This window comes from Gorilla gorilla, chromosome 13 (genome assembly GCF_029281585.2).
Source record: "Gorilla gorilla gorilla isolate KB3781 chromosome 13, NHGRI_mGorGor1-v2.1_pri, whole genome shotgun sequence".
In the NCBI taxonomy this organism is placed as follows: domain Eukaryota; kingdom Metazoa; phylum Chordata; class Mammalia; order Primates; family Hominidae; genus Gorilla; species Gorilla gorilla.
In genome coordinates, this window is record NC_073237.2 from 122,308,966 (window position 1) to 122,327,500 (window position 18,535).

Below are 18,535 nucleotides of genomic sequence, written 5' to 3' on the forward strand. Positions count from 1 at the left end.
AGAAAAAGGTACAGAGGTAGAAATAATATAGATATAGCTCTGTTATTCTGTCTAAAAAGCAAACTTTCTGACCTTGTTTCTTCCAGGTCAGCCTTTCAAACACAGAATTTCAGAAATAAGTTATGCTTATAAATTAATGGCCTTTTGTTTAAGTTTTTAAAAAGTGAAAGCAAAGAATTTCTGTTCTAGGCCTGACAGGTCAACTGCTTTTGCTTTTTCTTTTTTTAAGACAGGGTCTCGCTCTGTCACACAGGCTGGAGTGCAGGGATATGTTATCACAGCTCACTGTAACTTTGAACTCCTGGGCTCAAGCAGTCCTCCTGCCTCAGCCTCCTGAGTAGCTAGGACTACAGGCACGCCACCACACCCAGCTGATTTTTTAATTTTTTGTACAGACAGGGATTCACCCTGTTGTCCAGGCTGGTCTCGAACTCCTGGCCTCAAGTGATCCTCCAGCCTCAGCCTCCCAAAGTGCTGGGATTACAGGCATGAACCACTGCACCTGGCTAACTACTTTCAAAAGAGAAAAAATATTGTTTAAAATGTAAATCATACTGAAATACAATTAAATTTAGAATCTAGAAATTGTTCATAGAGAAAACCAACTTTAAAAATATTGAAGCCCCCTGAAAACAGGCAACTGGAATAACACTGTTTTTACTAGATTTAGATTATATGAAACTCTGATTTATTATTTACTGCAACTGCTTATAATAATAATAGGGAAACTTCAGAAGAAGTGTAAGGCAATATCTTTAGTGCTGTGAGGGCAGGCTAGAATTCTTTAAACAGGACATAAAATGTGTAAGGAACAAAAGAAAAGACTGGTAGATTCAATGGTAGAACTTTTGTTTATCAAAGTACTTAATAAAGACTGAAAACATCAACATGATACAACTATTCAGTAAAGATTGGATCAGATATAATTATCAATAGATATTAAATCTAGAGGAAAATTTAGATGAAGAACATGGTCTTAAAGTGTCTCTCCATAGACCATTTAAAGTTACAAGAGATTTAAAAAAAAAGTAATAGTAGAGTGGAGAAATGGGACAAAAACTTGACCAAGTGATTGGAATCAACATCACCAAGGAGGAGCAGACGGACATTGGGTGTAGTATTTCATCCAAGAACATAACCTGAGTCTAATCACAAGACAACACCAGCCAAATCCCAAATGAGGAATGTTCTATTGAAGACAAAAGCGGGGAAGGAGCATTGTTCTTTAAAAACGTCCAAGAAAGGCCAGGGAAATGTTCTAGATTAAAAGAAGCTAAAGAGATATGACAAGTAATTGCAATACTTTACCCTAGACTGGATTCTGTACTGTAGGGAAAACCATACCATAAAAGATATTATTGGGTTAAATTTACTGAAATAAATTGTAATTGATAATTGTACTATGGTTATGTGAGAGAATCTCTCTAGACTTAGGAAATACACACTGACTGACTTAGGGGTAAAGGACCATGATGTGTATAACTTAGCCTCAGATGTTCAGAAAAAAGAAAATGTGTGTTTGCATGTATATGTGTGTGTGTGTGTGTATATAACCACACATACACACACACACAGAGCATGAGTGCCCACAAAGATAAAACAAATGGGGAAAAATAATAATAGGGGAAGGGCATATACAAATATTCTTTATGCTATTTTTATTGTTGCAGCTTTTTTCACATTTGAAATTATTTTCAAATAAAATATTTTCTAAACTGTAGAAACAGTCCACACACTGCAAGAAGATATTTACAAGTGTATAAGCAACAGAGGATTAAAATCCAAAATATATAAGGAACTCCTATAAATTAATAAGAAAAGACAAAGAACCGATTTCAAAAATAGGCAAAAGAGTCAAACATGGATTTCATGGAAGAAAAAATAGAAATGGTCAATTTATGAAAAGATCCCCATTCTTACTAGGAATCAGGAAAATATGATTTAAAAATTGCAGTAGAATAACTTATATTTCCTAGATTGGCACATTCTGCTACCAAGAATGTGTAGCAGTAGGAGCCCTTATAATATTGGTGGTAGGGATGTAAATTGATATAGCCACTTTGGAAAACTTCTGACATTATTTTATAAATTTGAACATGCATATACCATTCAACCCACAATTTCTAGAAGACCTCTTGTCTGTATTTCAGGAAACACTGGTAAGAGCATTCATAGTAACATTGTTTGAAATGGCAAAAAATTTGAAACAAACCATTTGTCCACGGACTGGAGAAATGGATAAATATGCTGTATTATAATCCCACAATGGAGCACTATTCAGCAATGGAAAAAGAATGATCTACAAGTATCAATTCATGTTGAGTGAAAAATGCAAATTGGAGAATACACGTAACATAACATTTTTAGGAAGTTTAAAACCAAGCAAGCTAAACAGCATATTGTCAGGGGAGACATATATATGGTTAAACATAAAGGAAAGAAAGGCAATGATAAAATTAAAAAAGGGCCGGGTGTGGTGGCTCACGCCTGTAATCCCAGCACTTTGGGAGGCCGGGAGTTTGAGACCAGCCTTACCAACATGGAGAAACCCCGTCTCTACTAAAAATACAAAAAGTAGCCGAGTGTGATGGTGCATGCATGTAATCCCACCTATTCGGGAGGCTGAGGCAGGAGAATTGCTTGAATCCAGGAGGTGGAAGTTGTGGGGTGAGCCAAGATCGTGCCATTGCACTCCAGCCTGGGCAACAAGAGCAAAACTCTGTCTCAGAAAAAAAAAAAAAAAAAAGAATCCAATGAGATGGGATCAAGAAGGAACAATCAAGGAGTTTCAGTGTTACTAACAGTCTTTCTTAATTTTAGTGGCAGGTTTACAGAGATTAATTTAATTATTATGCATTACAAACCTGCATATATAAGGCAAGGAAGTCTCATGTCAGTTATTAAATCTAAGTAACAGAATTTAAAAAGACTGTTTCCATTCGTTTAATAAACATTTATTGAATAATGCTGATTATGTGCCAAATACTGTGCTAGGGATGAAAGAGACATCAGTGAACTTAACCAGACAGATCCATGTCCTACCTGATAGAAATGTGTACGCATACTCACCAAAAGATATGTATAGGAATATCCTTAGTAACAGTATTCATAATAGCCAAAACTAGAAACAATGCAAACGTCCATCAAGAGGAAAATAGGTAAACCAGTATGGTATATTTATGTATATTGGGAATGTTATTTAACGAGAATGAATGAACTATAACTATATGTAACTACATAATGCTAAGTAAAAGAAGTGCTTGATTTCATTTATAAAAAATGGAAAAACTTGATTTCATTTATAAAAAATAGAAAAACAAGCGAAATTAACCTTGGGGGTTAGAAATCAGATTAATAGTTATCTTTGGGGGAATGGTGATTGGAAGGAGGAAGAACTATTTCTTGATCTAAGTGTTAGTTCCATGGGTATGTTCACTTTATGAAAATTCATTAAACTCTATACCTATGATGTGTGGCCCTTTTTTGTATATTTTTATTTTATTTGACTAAAAAGTTTACTTTCATGACAAAAACAAGCCTGCCCTCATGGAACTTACATTTTTGTGGGAATATACAGATAAGTAAACAAGACAGTCAGTTACAAAGTGATAGTTGCTCTTGACAAATGAAGGAGGGAAGTGGTTAGAGGATGCAATTTTTAATAGGGTGGTAAAGAAAGCCCCTCCTGAGGAAGTATCTTTTGGTTAGATTGAAGGAGATGAAGGACAAGTCATGTGGATAATCAGTGAGGAACATTCTAGCAGAGGGAACAGCAAGTACAGAGGCCCTGAGGTTGAAGTGCCCTGAGCAAGGGAGCAAGTAGAGGAGATGAAGTTAAAGATGCTGGGGACCAAATAAATGGTTCATGGGCCTTCTAGGCCATGGTGATGACTTGGGCTTTCACTGTGAGATGGGAAACTGAGGAGTGACATGGATCTGACTGAAGTTTTATAGGATCACCATGGCAGCTGTACTGACATTAGACCCTGGGAGGCAAGGGAAAGCAGAGCTGTCAGTTGGGGTACACTTGAGTGTTCACTTAATTGAGTATTTGTGATAGAAATGATGAGATGTGACTGGGTTCTGGATAAATTGTGAAGGTACAGGGTTTCCTGATAAGTTGGATGTAGAATATGTGAGAAAGAGATTTGCTAAACCAGAATTTGAAATTTCTGATTTCTTGACTTGCTTTGATTAAGTAAGCAAAAGGGAGTTCCTCTTTTACCTAACACCCTGAAAATTGACAAAAGAAGAAACTATTTCACATGTCATATGCATTGAGAATCATACTTAAATTGTCACATACTCTTAATTAGTAGAGCAGATATTAATATACTTTTACTTTTTGGAATAGAGCTAATTTACATTGATTATTCAAGTTACTAAGCCATAAAAAACTTCATCGTTCTCCTAATTCCAATTTTGAATTTGAGTAACTGGCTGTATTTTCTCTGCTAGGTGTTTTTAGAATGAAAAATATTAACTTATTCTTCATTTCTACTGTAATTGAAATGTACTGTAAAGAAAGGATTGATTTAAAAACAAAAATGAGAACCAGAAATGGTATTTATTCACTCAACCAACATATTTTAGAGCTCTTAAAGAGGCAAATAAGACCTGCTTTTATAATAGTCTAATATAAATAACATCACAATCTAACCCATACAGATGAGGAAACTGAAGTTCAGAGAAATTAAGTGATTTGACAAGGGTCACAAGCCTTAGTGAGTAGGGGACTTGGGGATTTTTACACAGATATTCTTAATAAAAGGGGAGAAACTGAAGTCTTACTTTTTTTCTTGCAAGAGGCAGTGTGATTCATTCATCCCCAGGGCCCAGGCTGCAGAGTGCTGGTTTGTGAGGCACAGACCTTGGATTATATCACTAGGGGTGCATCATTTTCCCGCTAAGCTACTTTAGAGACTCTAGGCTAGTTAGTAGTCTGAGGTCTCTTTACTCATTAAACTACTTATTCCAAAGCAGTGAATATTCAGTAAGCTAATTAAAATTTGTAAGTAAGATTTCCTTATTAAAAAAACTACTAAAATAAGAAGCCCGTTAAAATAATAATTAGAGCAGGAAAAAAGAAGATGACTATCAAATTACAGTACTTTTTTTCAGCTATACATAAAGGCCTTTTCAGTTGCTTTGGCAGTAGACAGAAGGCAGAAGTAGATTCCTACTGCAAGTATGCAGTTGGTAAACCAGAAACAAGTTGAAGGAAAAGGCAGCTATTTTGTTAAAACGGTTCTTTCACATGTCTTAAAAGAAGGCTACAGACTCTCTGTTCTAAAAGCTCTGATTGTGTATCCCAGTGGAGGTGGGACATCATTAAACAGTGCGCAGAGAATAAAAGAGCAGGTTGTAAAAAATGGGAGCTTTGAGGATGCTATAGCACCAAGTACAGATGAGGCATATCTGCAAGATTTAAAGAAAACAGGGAAGCTTCTGATTTTTTTGTTGCTGTTGTTCTCTACAAACAATCAGCACCATGATTGGTGTGGTGCTTAAAGCTTGCTCCAGTGATGTCAGGTATTATATTTATTTTAGAATTGACTATTTTGAGGAAATCTGTAACACTCAGTTGATATGATACCCAAACAAGGATAAAGAGACAAATTTTCAGGCTGGGCACAGTGGCTCACACCTGTAATCCCAGCACTTTGGGAGGCTGAGGCGGGTGGATCGCCTGAGCTCAGGAGTTCAAGACCACCCGGGCAACCTCGTCTCTACTAAAATACAAAAAATTAGCCGGGCGTGGTGGCACACGTCTGTAGTCCCAGCTACTCGGGAGGCTGAGGGATGAGAATCACTTGAGCCTGGAGGCGGAGGTTGCAGTGAGCCAAGATCATGCCATTGCACTCCAGCTTGGGCTACAGAGTGAGACTGTCTCAAAAAAAAAAAAAAAAAAAAAAAGGAGAGAGAATTTGCAGCTTAGATTTAGGGTTTTTGAGTTTCCCTATACCTGGAAGAAGTCATAATCAGAATTGTGGTTCCTCCATTTTTGTCCCCTTTGCCTTCTTTTACCTATTCCTTCTCTTCTTCTTTCCAATTGAGTATTCTTATCAGTTTTTCTCATGCTAGTCTCAGCACTGTGTCTGACCTTTCTGCTGCCTTGCTTCCATGAGGCATTTGAGGCTAATAGGCCAATATATAAGCCAGGGTCCCAGCAGAAAACAGATGTCACACTCAAACTGGAATAATTGGAGGACACTTTATAAGTGAGGTAAAACGACTTGCTCAAGGTCACTGAGCAAGTGACTGTTTACAATAGTGTGGGCAGAGTGTAGGGAAACCACAAAGGATAATGCTAGTGATTGGTTCTGTTACCCACTTGGCCTGAAGAGATGAGGGAAGGGTCAGTAGATCTCAAGACAGAGGAGGTGTGTGGAGAAGGCCAGTGACTGAGACCTGAAAAAAGGCAGCCTTATAGTGCAGGAGTCAGGGGAACAAATACTGTGACCTCACTCTTCTCCCTTCCCATCTGCCGCCAGTGGCTACTATTGGCCAGAAGCCTGAGGGCACCCAGGGCAGCCTCCTGGGGCCCATGACAGGGTAGAGAGTGGATAGGGAGGAGTGAACAGAAGATAGACAATGTAGTCCAAAGGGTGAAGATACCTGGTCAGAACAGGCGCCTTGCTCAAGCCTCCTGGCTTCCCACTTCTGTTGATTCTGTGATGTTTGCATCCAGAAACCTTCTCCAGAGATGCTCTTGGGCTTTCCTTGTTTCTTCTCTTTTGATTTCTCTCCCAGTTCTTCTGTCAGCTATGTGGAGAACACATTTTTCTAAAATAAGTGTGGGTTTTGAGAGTAGAAACTACAGTTTAAATAAGTTAATTTGATCTAGCCAAAGGTACTTACCAGGATTTTTGGCTATTTTCTTAATTTGCTCAATAGGTACTTAGTGCCTACTATATGTCAGGCACTATGCCTGGAACTGTGGCAAAGAAAGGTCAGTAAGATAGGGTTCTTCTCCCCAAGAAATATTGAATTTGTTGGGGGAAACAGAGAGATGTGTTACTGACAGAATATAAAAGTTACCTGAAGAAGCACACAGGCACAAATGGATGCCATGTGCGGAATATAGTACAAAGAGGGGTTTACTTTCTATTGAGAGGATCAGGAAAGACCTTCTAGAGAAGATGATGTGTAGAACCTGGAGAAGGATGAATAAGACTTTGGGAGAAAGGATATTCTAAGCAGAGGAAACTCAGAAGCAAAAAACAGATATGTTAGGAAAACAGTTTAATAAGTCTGGAGCCTGTGTTATTATGTGGGGGGTGGGGGATTTTATTATAAGACTTAAGGCTACAGACTGTGAAGACTCAGACAAGCCTGAACTAAAACCCCAACTCCTCCCCAATTTATTAGCTCAGTGACCTTGGGCAAGTCATTTTACCTCACTGTGCCTCCTTTTCTCAAGTGTGTAGTTGGGATAAAAATAGCATGTACTGGCCAGGCAAGGTGGCTCACACCTGTAATCCCAGCACTTTGGGAGGCTGAGGTGGGCGGATTGCTTGAGGTCAGGAGTTCAATACCAGCCTGGCCAACATGGTGAAACCCTGTCTCTACTAAAAATACAAAAAATTAGCTGGGCATGGTGGCGTATGCCTGTGGTTCTAGCTACTCAGGAGGCTGAGGCAGGAGAATTGCTTGAATCCAGGAGGCGGAGTTTGCAGTGAGCCGAGATTATGCCACTGCACTCCAGCCTGGGCAGAAGAGTGAGGCTCTGTCTCAAAAAGAAAAAAAAAAAAAATAGCATGTACTTCCTAGGGTTGTGGGAGTTTCAGTAAGATAAAGCATGTGTAAAGCACCTAGCAGAGTGCCTATCACAGAGTAAGTGAAGATATAATAGTAATTATTGTTATGCAGTTTCTCCTGCTTGGAATTGTTTATCCCTGCCCCCTGCCAAACACATACAGATGTCTTATTAATTTCTACTCCTTCAAAGCTCACTTCAAATGTCAGCTCTTCAAGAAGGCTTTCCTTGATACCTCTAGTTCCTATCCTCCATTGTATATTCTCATAACTTCTTTTCCCCATGATTGTAACTGAACAATGATTTGTTAAATGCTGTTCCCCTGATAGATGGTAAACTCGATTTTGGCCAGAACTGCTATCTTATTCACCCTTATATTCTCAAGGCCTAGCACAGTGTGTCCAGCACATAGACATTTACTGAAGATGGTGGTATTATTAACTGATACAGGAAACACATAAGGAAAAGCTGGTTTGATGGAGGGGACATTAAAGCTTGGCAGCAGTTATGCTAGGTTCACATTGCCTTCAGATCTGTTGGGAAATGTTCAGTTTGGAAATATAACTCAGAAGAAAGGTCAAGGTTAAAGATACAGCTTGGAGGTCATTCACTTAAGTTCCTAGTTGAGGCCCTGGGAATGGATGAAGTTGCCCAGGGAACCTGCAGATAATGAGAAAATAAGGCTGGGGGAAACGACATTTCCCTGATTCCATTGCCAATTCTAAGGTAATAGTTAAGAGGCTGAGAATTTAAGCAGGGCTTTAGACCCCTTTACTTTTCAGGGGTAAAAAGGTGTGAATTGGTGTCTAGACCTGCTAAGGGATGCTGCCTCTTTCCCTTTGCTTTGGGTTAGGACTTAAACTGCTTTGGGCTACATCTTAGCAGTGAGTGCATCAGAAATAGACCCTAATGGAAGATCTGCTATTCTGCCTTAGAATACCTTATTCCTTGACATTGGATTGCTGCTATTCATAGGTGCTTGGAGAAATCAAATACAAAATTTTTTTGTGGAGAAAGATAGCAGCATCCTAGGCTTCAAGTTGTTTCTATAAACAAAACAAAACAAAAACAAACAAAAAACTGGGCACACAATCACAGAAAGAAACAGATATACAAGACAAAATGACAATGTTTCTGGTACAGAAACCAGCAGAAACAACAGACAATAGAAACAGACTCACAACAGTATAGGAAATAAAGGAATCTGATATGGACTATAAAATAACTGTGCTTAATATCTATAATGGGGGAAAGACAAACTGGACAATTCTGTCAGGGAATTGGAAACCATAAAAAAAGGGTCAAATAAAAATGTTAGAATCAAAATTAAGAACCCAGTGGATTGGGTTAAAAGCAGATTAGACATTGCTGAAAGGAAAATCAGTGGACTGGAAGAAGAGTCCCAAGAAAATAATGATATTGAAGAATACAGAGACAATAGGATAGAAAAATTGGGAGACAGAGAATAGGAGACATAGAGGATACAGTAAGAAAGTCTAATATAAATGTGATTGAGCCCCAGAAGCAAATGTGAGAATGGGTCAGAAGCAGTATTTTAAATGTAATGGCTGAAAACTTTCCAAAACCCGTAGCAAATTCCAAGCCCTAGACTCATGAAGAACACCAGTCCCCAAACAGAATAAATAAATAGGAATCCACACTAAACATGGTTGAAACAAAAGCAGCCAGAGGGAAAAGTAAGTCTGCCTTCAATAAAACAACAATTCAATGACCGCTGATTTCTTAACTGAAACAATAAAGACATAATACAGTAGAGTGATATCTTTAAAGTGATGAATCAAATTAAATGTCCGCCTAGAATTCTGTACCTGCCAAAAATGTCCTTTGATAGTGGAGGTGAAATAAAGAAATTTTCAGTCAAAAATTGAAATAATTTTTCTCATTTTCTCTCTAAAGGAAATACAAAAAATGTGTTTTCAGACAGAAATAAAAAGATTACAGATACAGGGGAGGAGATATAGGAAGGAGTAGAAAAGCAAAGAAAAGGATAAATATGTATGTAAATCTAAGTGAATAGTACTGTTTAAAATAAAGATAATATCTTATTTTGCTTACAGTATGTATAGAATTAAAATACACAATAATAATGCCTTATAAGTTATGAGAGGAGAGTAAGTGTTCTAAAACTCTTACGTTTTCCGGGAAAGATGGCAAAAGTACCAATTAGTGAAAAAGTACCAATTAATGTTAGAATTGAATAGTCGAGAAAAGTGTAAATCTCTAGGGTAGTTACTTAAAGAAAAGTAAAGAGTATATAGCTTCCAAACTAATAAAGAGAGACAGAGACATAGAATAATTTTTTTAAAAATAAGCAGTCTAAAAGATGGCAAGGAAAAAAGAGAAAATGCATAGTAAGTGGGACAAATAGGAAGTAAATAGGAAGTACTTAGTAAGATGATAGGTTTATACCTAAATATGTCAGTAATCACATTAAAGTAAGTGAATTTAATACTCTAAGTAATAGAGTCAGGATTTACAAATGAAACTTAGTTATGTGTTCTCTAAGAGACATATGTAAAATATAAGGACATAGAAAGTATAACAGTATGAAAAAATGTAAACAATAGCCAAAAGAAAGTTTGTGTTGATCTAATAATATCAGATTAAGAGCACTTCAAGGAAGCTCAAAAAACATAAAGCAAAACTTACACAATTTCAAAGAAAAATAGACAAATTCAAAATCATTATAAGAGATTTTCACACTTTTCTGTAACTGAACAAGCAGACACATACATATAAGTCAGTAAGGACATAGAACAGTGCTTCTTAAACTGTAGCATACATAAATAAGAGTGATCTGGAGAGCTATTAGAATATAGATTTCTGGGCCCCATTCCCAGAGGTTCTGATTCAAAGTGTCTGCAGTGGGGCTGGCAATTTACAGCTCCCAGATTAATGCTGATGCTGATGGTTCTGGAACTACACTTTGGAGTAGCACAGATATAGAAGATTTTAACACCACAATTAGCAGACTTGACCTAATGGACATACATAGAAACACTACATCCAACAACTGCAGAATACACATTCTAATTTTAAGCACTTATAGAACATTTTGAAAGTTGACTGTATTCTGGGACATAAAGTACTTCTCAATAAATAAATTTTAAACAGTTTAAAACAGAGTATGTTTTCTGACTACAGTGGAATCAAACTAGAAATCACAAACAGATAACTAGAAAATAACAGATAACCAAATAAAATTCCATATGTTTAGAAATTAAGCAGTATAACCGCTGGGTTAATGAAGAAATCACAATAGAAATTAGAAAATAACTGAATGACAGTGAAACGATAACATACCAAAACTCATGGGATACAGCTAAAGCCATGTTTAGAAAGAAATTTATAGCTTTATATATAATATATACATGAATGTGTATGTGGTATGTGTATGTATGTATATACTGTACATATCTGTATATATGTGCAGGTATATACGTGTGTGTGTGTGTGTATATATATATATATACACGCACACAGTAGGTCCATTTCTAAGAATTTAATCTACAAACACATTATCTATGTACAGTGTTTCTTGCTCCAGTCTTTATAATAGCAAAAGACTGAAAATTCAATTCAACCTCTGCCTCGTGGGCTCAAGTGATCCTCCCAACTCAGCCTCGCAAGTAGCTAGGACTACATGCATGAGCCACCATGCCTGGCTAATTTTTGTATTTTTTGTACAGATGGGGTTTCACCACATTGCCCAGGCTGGTCTTAAACTCCTAAGCTCAAGCAATCTTCCCACCTCGGCCTCTCAAAGTGCTGGAATTACAGGCATGAGCCACCGCACCCATCCAGTGCTGTCCTTTCCTATCATGTATTTTGATAAACTGGTACTTTAACTTCAGATGACCTACGTTGTGTGTAGGAAGGCAGAGAAGTCACTCAGACTCTGCTGCAGCACTATTCAGTAACAGTGTGACCTTGAGCAAATTATTTAATGAGTCCATTTTTTATCTATAAAATGAGAGTAATGATAATTTGCTCAGGGGATTCAGGGGTTAATGAAGTCATGTATGAAGAGTGCCTAGTACAGGGCCTGGCATCTCAGGAATGTTCATTAAATGCCAGTTGTCATCCATTCAACCTACATTTTCTTGCCGAGCATACAGAGTCTTGTAAAGGATCCAAAAGAAAGAGGGAGCAAAGGTTCTGACATCCAGCAAACTAGCGTGGTAAGTATTCACAGGCTCCCTGAAGGTGAGAGCCAGGGAGGGGCATGAGGGTGTGTCTGTTCTTAGTCTCTGATGGGCCTACCATGTATATATATATATATATATATATATATATATATATATATATATATATATATATATATATAGTATTCTTTACTCCAAAAATGCATGAGATTCATTTTTGATGAGAATTAATTATATATGTTGAAAGCTTACTATGCTTTTTGAGGATAGGTATACCCACTTTAACAATTAAATGAAAGTTTTCTGGATTTTTGAAAAGAAAAGAAAACTGCAGTGGGTATGTGGTAAGGAGTAGTGGTTGAATAAATAAGCGTTTCCCTTAAACAAGAGGTGTGACTATAGGATTTCTTTTCATAGGACACTGAATGCATGTTGATGTTCTTATTTACAGGGACTAGATTTACGTGAAACTTCTCAGGACAAAAAGTCTGGCCCATCATTATTTGGAGTGCTCTGTGCATTCATTCTGGGATGCGGCTGTGTTGCCTGGGAGATGGCTCCACCTTTCAGTGTAGCTGATGGGAGGCATTTCCACAGTTGTGATGTCAGTGTTTCAAAATCTGTCAAAGAGGCTTTCCATAGAGCCTAGGAAGGAAAACTATTGAGTTGTATACCTACCACATTTTTTTTTCTAATGAGGAAAAATAATTTTAAAGAAAAAAAAACTCTTAACTGTAAATGTTGTCTGTGGTAATTTAGAGGCACCCCTCAGCACGTGTTTTAGGGAGCTGAACAGTGTCATCCATTTTCTATGTACTGTGGCCGCAAGGCTGACGTTTTATACACTTTTGCAGATGAGCCTCTTTGTGAATGTCATGAGCAGTTATCAGTCTATCATGCAGAGTAGAAAGGGCAAAGCTGAACTGTAAGGGTGTCAGCACATTATGGCAATAAAATTTTTCACAGCCTCAGATAAAAAAATACTGTACTTGACAAGTGAATCTGTTTTAAATTATTTCAAATGCTATGGAAACTGAATTTCTATTTGTTCGGTTCTCCCATTAAAAGTGGGATGTTTTCCAAAAGTTGATTTTCAAGTCAGTTGTTATAAATTTGCAACTTCTTTTTTTTTTTTTGAGACTGAGTCTTGCTCTGTTGCCCAGGCTGGAGGTGCAGTGGCCTGATTTTGGCTCTCTGCAACCTCCACCTCCCAGGTTCTCCCACAGTTCTCCTGCCTCAGCCTCCTGAGTAGCTGGGACTACAGGTGTGCACCACCATGCCTGGCTAATTTTTGTATTTTTAGTAGAGACGGGGTTTCACCATGTTGGCCAGGCTGGTCTCAAACTCCTGACCTCAGGTGATCCACCCACTTCTGCTTCCCAAAGTGTTGGGATTACAGGTGTGAGCCACTGCGCCTGGCCAAATTTGCAACTTATTTTCTTAGAAGAGAAAAAAAATTGTGTGGATTCTTGGGCTAGCCCACATTTTAACCATGAAGGAGCTGAAATATTTTGCATTGAAAAGGTAGAATATAGGTTTGTAGACCTCACCATTTAATACAATGAAAAAGAAATGAAATTGAGTAAAGAATAATTTTCGAAACTTGTTTTAAGTATTAAGAGAAAACAAATTTTATCAGGTAAGACATAATGAAACGGGCTTTGTAACCCTAGGCAAGTTACATAAACTTTCTGACCTCAGTTTTTGCTTCAGTAGAATTGGGTTTTTGTAACAGTTAAATGAGATAATACATGCAAAGTTCCTAGTACAGAGCTGACTCATAATGAGCCCTTTGCAAATGGCCACTGTTTAAATACAGGCACAAGTGGCATTGGAATTCAGGTTTCCTGCAAATTCTAGGTCCAGTGCATCGTCCTGCTTAGTTGGGGCAGGGATGAGAAGGGATAGAGGTAGTGCCGTCAGGTACTTGTGCAGAACAATAGCCCAGCAGGAATGTGGCAGACAGGAGCTCTTGGTCTTCTGTGGTAGGAATTTTATTCTGTTCAGGTATGCAGGAGTTCACCTCCTTTTCCCTTCTTGCTGCTGCCTGTTCCCTCTTGCCAGTGTCTCACCAGCACTGGGAGCAGGGACCAGCTTGCCCAGAACTTGAAGCTCCTGGGAAAAGGGGTCCTGACTTTAGGCACTGTAGGAAGCAAGCATGGTGTGTATGCCATTGGCCTTCAGAGGGTTTTGTTGTTGCTGATTTGTTTTAAGAAAAGGGGAAACTAACATTTACTGAGTGCCTGGTACATCCCTGGCACAGTCCTATATATTTAACATGCCATCTCATTTAATGTTCACAACAGCCCCATGAGAAGGAGATATCATTATCCCACCTTGTAGACCAGGAAAGGAGAACCTTAGATGGCATGAGTTGTGTAAGGTAACATAGGCAGGAAATTGCAGAGCCGAGGTTTACACACAGGTCCGTTTGGCTCTCAAACCCATTTATCCAGCTGTCCTCTGAGTTCTTAGAGGAATGCACACAGTGTGTGTATCCAGCGTGCCCAGCCTTTCTGTCCTTATAGAAACTGTATCCAACCCGTACCTTCTGGAGGGAGAAGACTGGTGTGAAATTTAGAATTTATTAACACCATTAACTTTAAAAATTGAACAGTATCTGGCTTCCATCCCTCATTTCAAATTGAATCACATAATGGGGATGAAAACATTGATTAGGGAGAAACTGTTTGTTAGAGGTAAAATTGTTTACCATGTAAATATGCTGCCGTGTTCCATTATACATGACTTAGCATTTCAACATTTCATAATCTGTTACATTTAATTAGGCACAGTACATAAAGTATGCATCACAAGTAAACATGGGGAAACACAATGGAAAATTTTTCTAAGATTTGTGCTTCATAAATTTTCAGTTTGTTAATTTCAATAATGATGTTTTAGTGTCAGCTGCTTCTTTCCAAACAAGTGCAGATCCTCTCCCTGACGCAGTTTATGCACGGAAGCAACACCAAGGGTGAACTACAAAGTTCTGCACTTCTGCCTCTTGGAGGCGGCCTTTAAGTAATAATTTTTCTCTTTTATTTAATGTTGTTATTAACACGATCAATAAATGTAGTGACAAAGTTTGAAACATAAGATACAATTAAAGCTAATTAATAAATTGGCTTTCAGTGACTGTAGAGACATTATAGATGGTTTAGCTTTTTATTTTGAACATGGAATTTTTCTTAAATGCAAAGCTGCTTGGGAAATTTCAGTGGCTTGAGATTTACAAAGTGTTTGATTTTAATTATTTTAAGAATTCTCAAACCTATCAACCATGCCCTTCAGATAGAGTACAGGAATGGGATTGGTCACTCGTATAGCTCTGGGTCCCAGCACAAGGCCTGGCACTTAAACTCATAAAGATTGTTAAGTGACTTTCCAGTGCTTTTTCTGTTGTTTCTAATTTATTCATTAAAATGTATATTTTTCTAATTTAAAAAATCCTAATGCTTGCTGATCTGAAAACAATTTGGATGATACCTGAAAACACAAGAAACACAAAAACAGAAATTACTTATAAACCCCACTGTACATGATAGTCACATGTTAGTACATTTTTCCTGTGCTTGTGTATATACCTACATCTATGTATGTCAGTGTTTGAGTATTTTTACCAAAATAAAAAAAAAGACTCATGGTGTATGAAAAGAAAAAAATGCCCTTTCTTCCTTTTTTATAGTATATAATGAATATTTTCCCCTTGATTTGTCAGTGAATATTTTCCCTTAATATGATCTTTAATAAATGATCAGATTCCATTATACAAAGATGTGCTATAAATTTAACCTCTCTCTCTTTCTATTAATAAGTAGGACTAAGGGGCCAGGCATGGTGGGGCAGTAGGACTGAGGGGCCAGCACTTTGGGAGATAGGTGGATCACTTCAGCTCAGGAGTTCAAGAATACCCTGGGCAATATAGCAAAACCCTGTTTCTACAAAATACATAAAAATTAGCCGGCCATAGTGATGGGCACCTGTAGTCGCAGCTACTCAGGAGGCTGAGGTGGGAGGATCTCTTGAGCCTGGGAGGTTGAGGCTGCAGTGAGCCGTGATTGTGCCACTGCACTTCAGCCTGCGCAACAGAGCGAGACCCTGTCTCAAAAAAAAAAAGTAGGACTGTGGTGGGTATCTTTGTACATTTATCTGTAAATATTTTCTCAAGATAAGTTTTAGTAATCTGGGCAAAGGGTATGCTAATGTTTGCTGGCTTACTCTCCAGAAAGGTTATGCTAAATAATAAGTAAACTGTATCTACCCCCCTTAGGTTTATTTCTTTAATCTGAACTTAAAAGATTCTATAGCTGACAGATTTGTTGTCTGTGTAGCTACAAAAGGTCATTGTGACACATGGAAGTTGTTACCCGAATGAGTCCTGTTTTTAGCCCAAAAAAAGTCTTTACGCATACCCAGTATGAGGGGTTCCCATGCTGTGCTCACATAGAGAAGTTAAAATGTAACCAGAGTTAGCCTGAACACTTAAGGCAGCACTCTGCAAACTTGGGGGGCGCATACTGTACAGAGGAGCTGAAGGTTTTCCAAAGAGGACTCAGGTATGCACGGTTTCAAGGTTTTCACTGGCCAGCTTTCTTTACGTATATGTGTACGCCTTCCTACATCCACCTGCCCCAGAAAGTGGCTGTGATGGAAGCATTGTGTTGGTTTTCTTTTCCCTTCCTGCCCTTTTCTTACTTTATGAAAGAAAGGGATACTCCCACCTGGTTCATTGCCCCGAAGTATGAGACCCTCTTGGGTGCCCAACAAGAGACATTATGAAATATTGGTGATAACCAAACCTCCTTTAATCAGCACTGTACAACCACCCCACTCCCAATTAAGAAATGCATGTATGATGAAACCTACATTTGATGGTCAAAATAAGTATATTTTTATTTATCAAAATAAGTATTTGTATTGCTTTGATTAGTTTTAAACTAACTATAATGATGGTTTAGTCCAGAAGGAAATATTAAATATGTAGAGCCTTATAATTACAGGAAATAAAAACAATTTCAAATTTTCAATTTCCATATATTCCTTTTGTAGAGCATAAAAGTATATTGCATTAGGCTAATATGGGAGAGAAATGAACTAGAAATACACTTTCAAGAACAAAAAGAAGAACATAAAATTTTAGACTTGAAGAGCAAGTTTATTTTTTTTGTTTGTTTGTTTTGAGACATAGTCTCACTCTGTTGACAGGCTGGAGTGCAGTGGCGCAATCTTGGCTCACTGCAGTCTCTGCCTCCCCGGTTCAAGCGATTCCCCTGCCCCAGCCTCCTGAGTAGCTGGGACTACAGGCGTGCACCACCACGCCCGGCTAATTTTTTGTATTTTAGTAGTAGAGACAAGGTTTCACCATATTGGCCAGGATGGTCTCAATCTCCTGACCTCGTGATCCGCCCACCTTGGCCTCCCAAAGTGCTGGGATTACAGGGGTGAGCCACCATGCCTGGCCTATGTATTTTTTAAATGGATAATGGGTATCAAACTGCTGTGCTATTTATATTTGGTTGGATTCATTTTAAAGAATAGTGTTACAGTTTTATTTTAAGATGTCAACATTTATGACATACTGGAATAACACTGTTTACAACTATGTAGACTTATGAAAAATTGTAGATGCCAACTTAGAAAATGTATAAGGAAGGAAAAATGTGTGAGAGGGTCCATGATTTTTTAAAATTAATTTAGGGGGAATTTTGCACAGCAAAAATGTGCAGACCAATGACCCTGGACAGGCACATGGATGGGAGGGCAGCCTCACTGGAACCCTTTCTGAACTCCACTGCTACAGATCTCAGGCTCCGTTTCAGCTCTGTCCCCTGCACTCAGCAGTAACACCTGGGGAGAACCTGCGAGCCCCTCTTCAGGCTTTCCCTTGCCCAGAGCTTCTCCCCCTTCCTCTTCCTCAGCCAGAACCCCACCAGCCCTTCAGGTGCTTTGCTCCTGCTCCTCCCCAGGTACCAATGCCTTCCCCATCTCACTGCCCGCTCCTTCCCCTACAGAAATGTTCTCTCAGATGCTACCTTTCCTCTCCTTTTTCTGTAGAATAGGTTTCTCTTCCCTCTGTCACTATAAAAAGGGGGTTTAGAGGTTAAGAAGGGAAAAGGGAATTAAGTTACAGAAGAGATAAAAAGTTTCTGGGATCTCGGAGTGGTCCAGGGAGAGGGAGGCAGGCTTGCATTTTTGGCTTATTTGTGGCCACACGAGCTATTGGAGTTTTCTGCTTCTGAATTGTGCAGTTTCAATAAAAGCACTATGGAATTGAATTGGATTGAAACAGAGGTCCCGTTCAAGTTTGACCTTGCCTCAGAAGCCTCCTCTGATTTCTCAGACCTGCTAGGATGTCTCTTCCTCCAAATCCCTGTTGCTTTTAGAGTCTCCGCTCTACGGTTCAGCATGAGATCATCACCATCTTGCAAGTTTTGCTAATTATTTTGAGTGGATAGCATTGCTTTTATAACCAGATTGTAAAGTCCAGGCAGGCAGGGGCCATGTGTTTATTTTTTCATTTCCCCACAGCACCTGATACAGTATTGACTATAGCAGATGCTTGGTAAGCATTTCGCAGTTGGTTATTTAAAAAAGAAAAGCTGACGGG

General features: G+C 38.4%; 1 protein-coding gene across 5 annotated transcripts in view; it reads left to right on the forward strand.

Moving 5' to 3' along the window:
- The window catches only part of PBX3 (PBX homeobox 3), a 219,887-nt gene that overhangs the window by 189,951 nt on the left and 11,401 nt on the right, over positions 1–18,535 (forward strand). For 3 of the 5 annotated variants that reach the window (XM_055351924.2, XM_055351925.2, XM_063696779.1), the window contains exon 6: positions 11,899–11,961. The exons of the other annotated variants lie outside the window; for them this stretch is intronic. In XM_055351924.2, the coding sequence (XP_055207899.1) occupies positions 11,899–11,961 (63 nt within the window). The remainder of the gene's footprint in view (positions 1–11,898; positions 11,962–18,535) is intronic. 5 annotated transcript variants of the gene reach the window in all.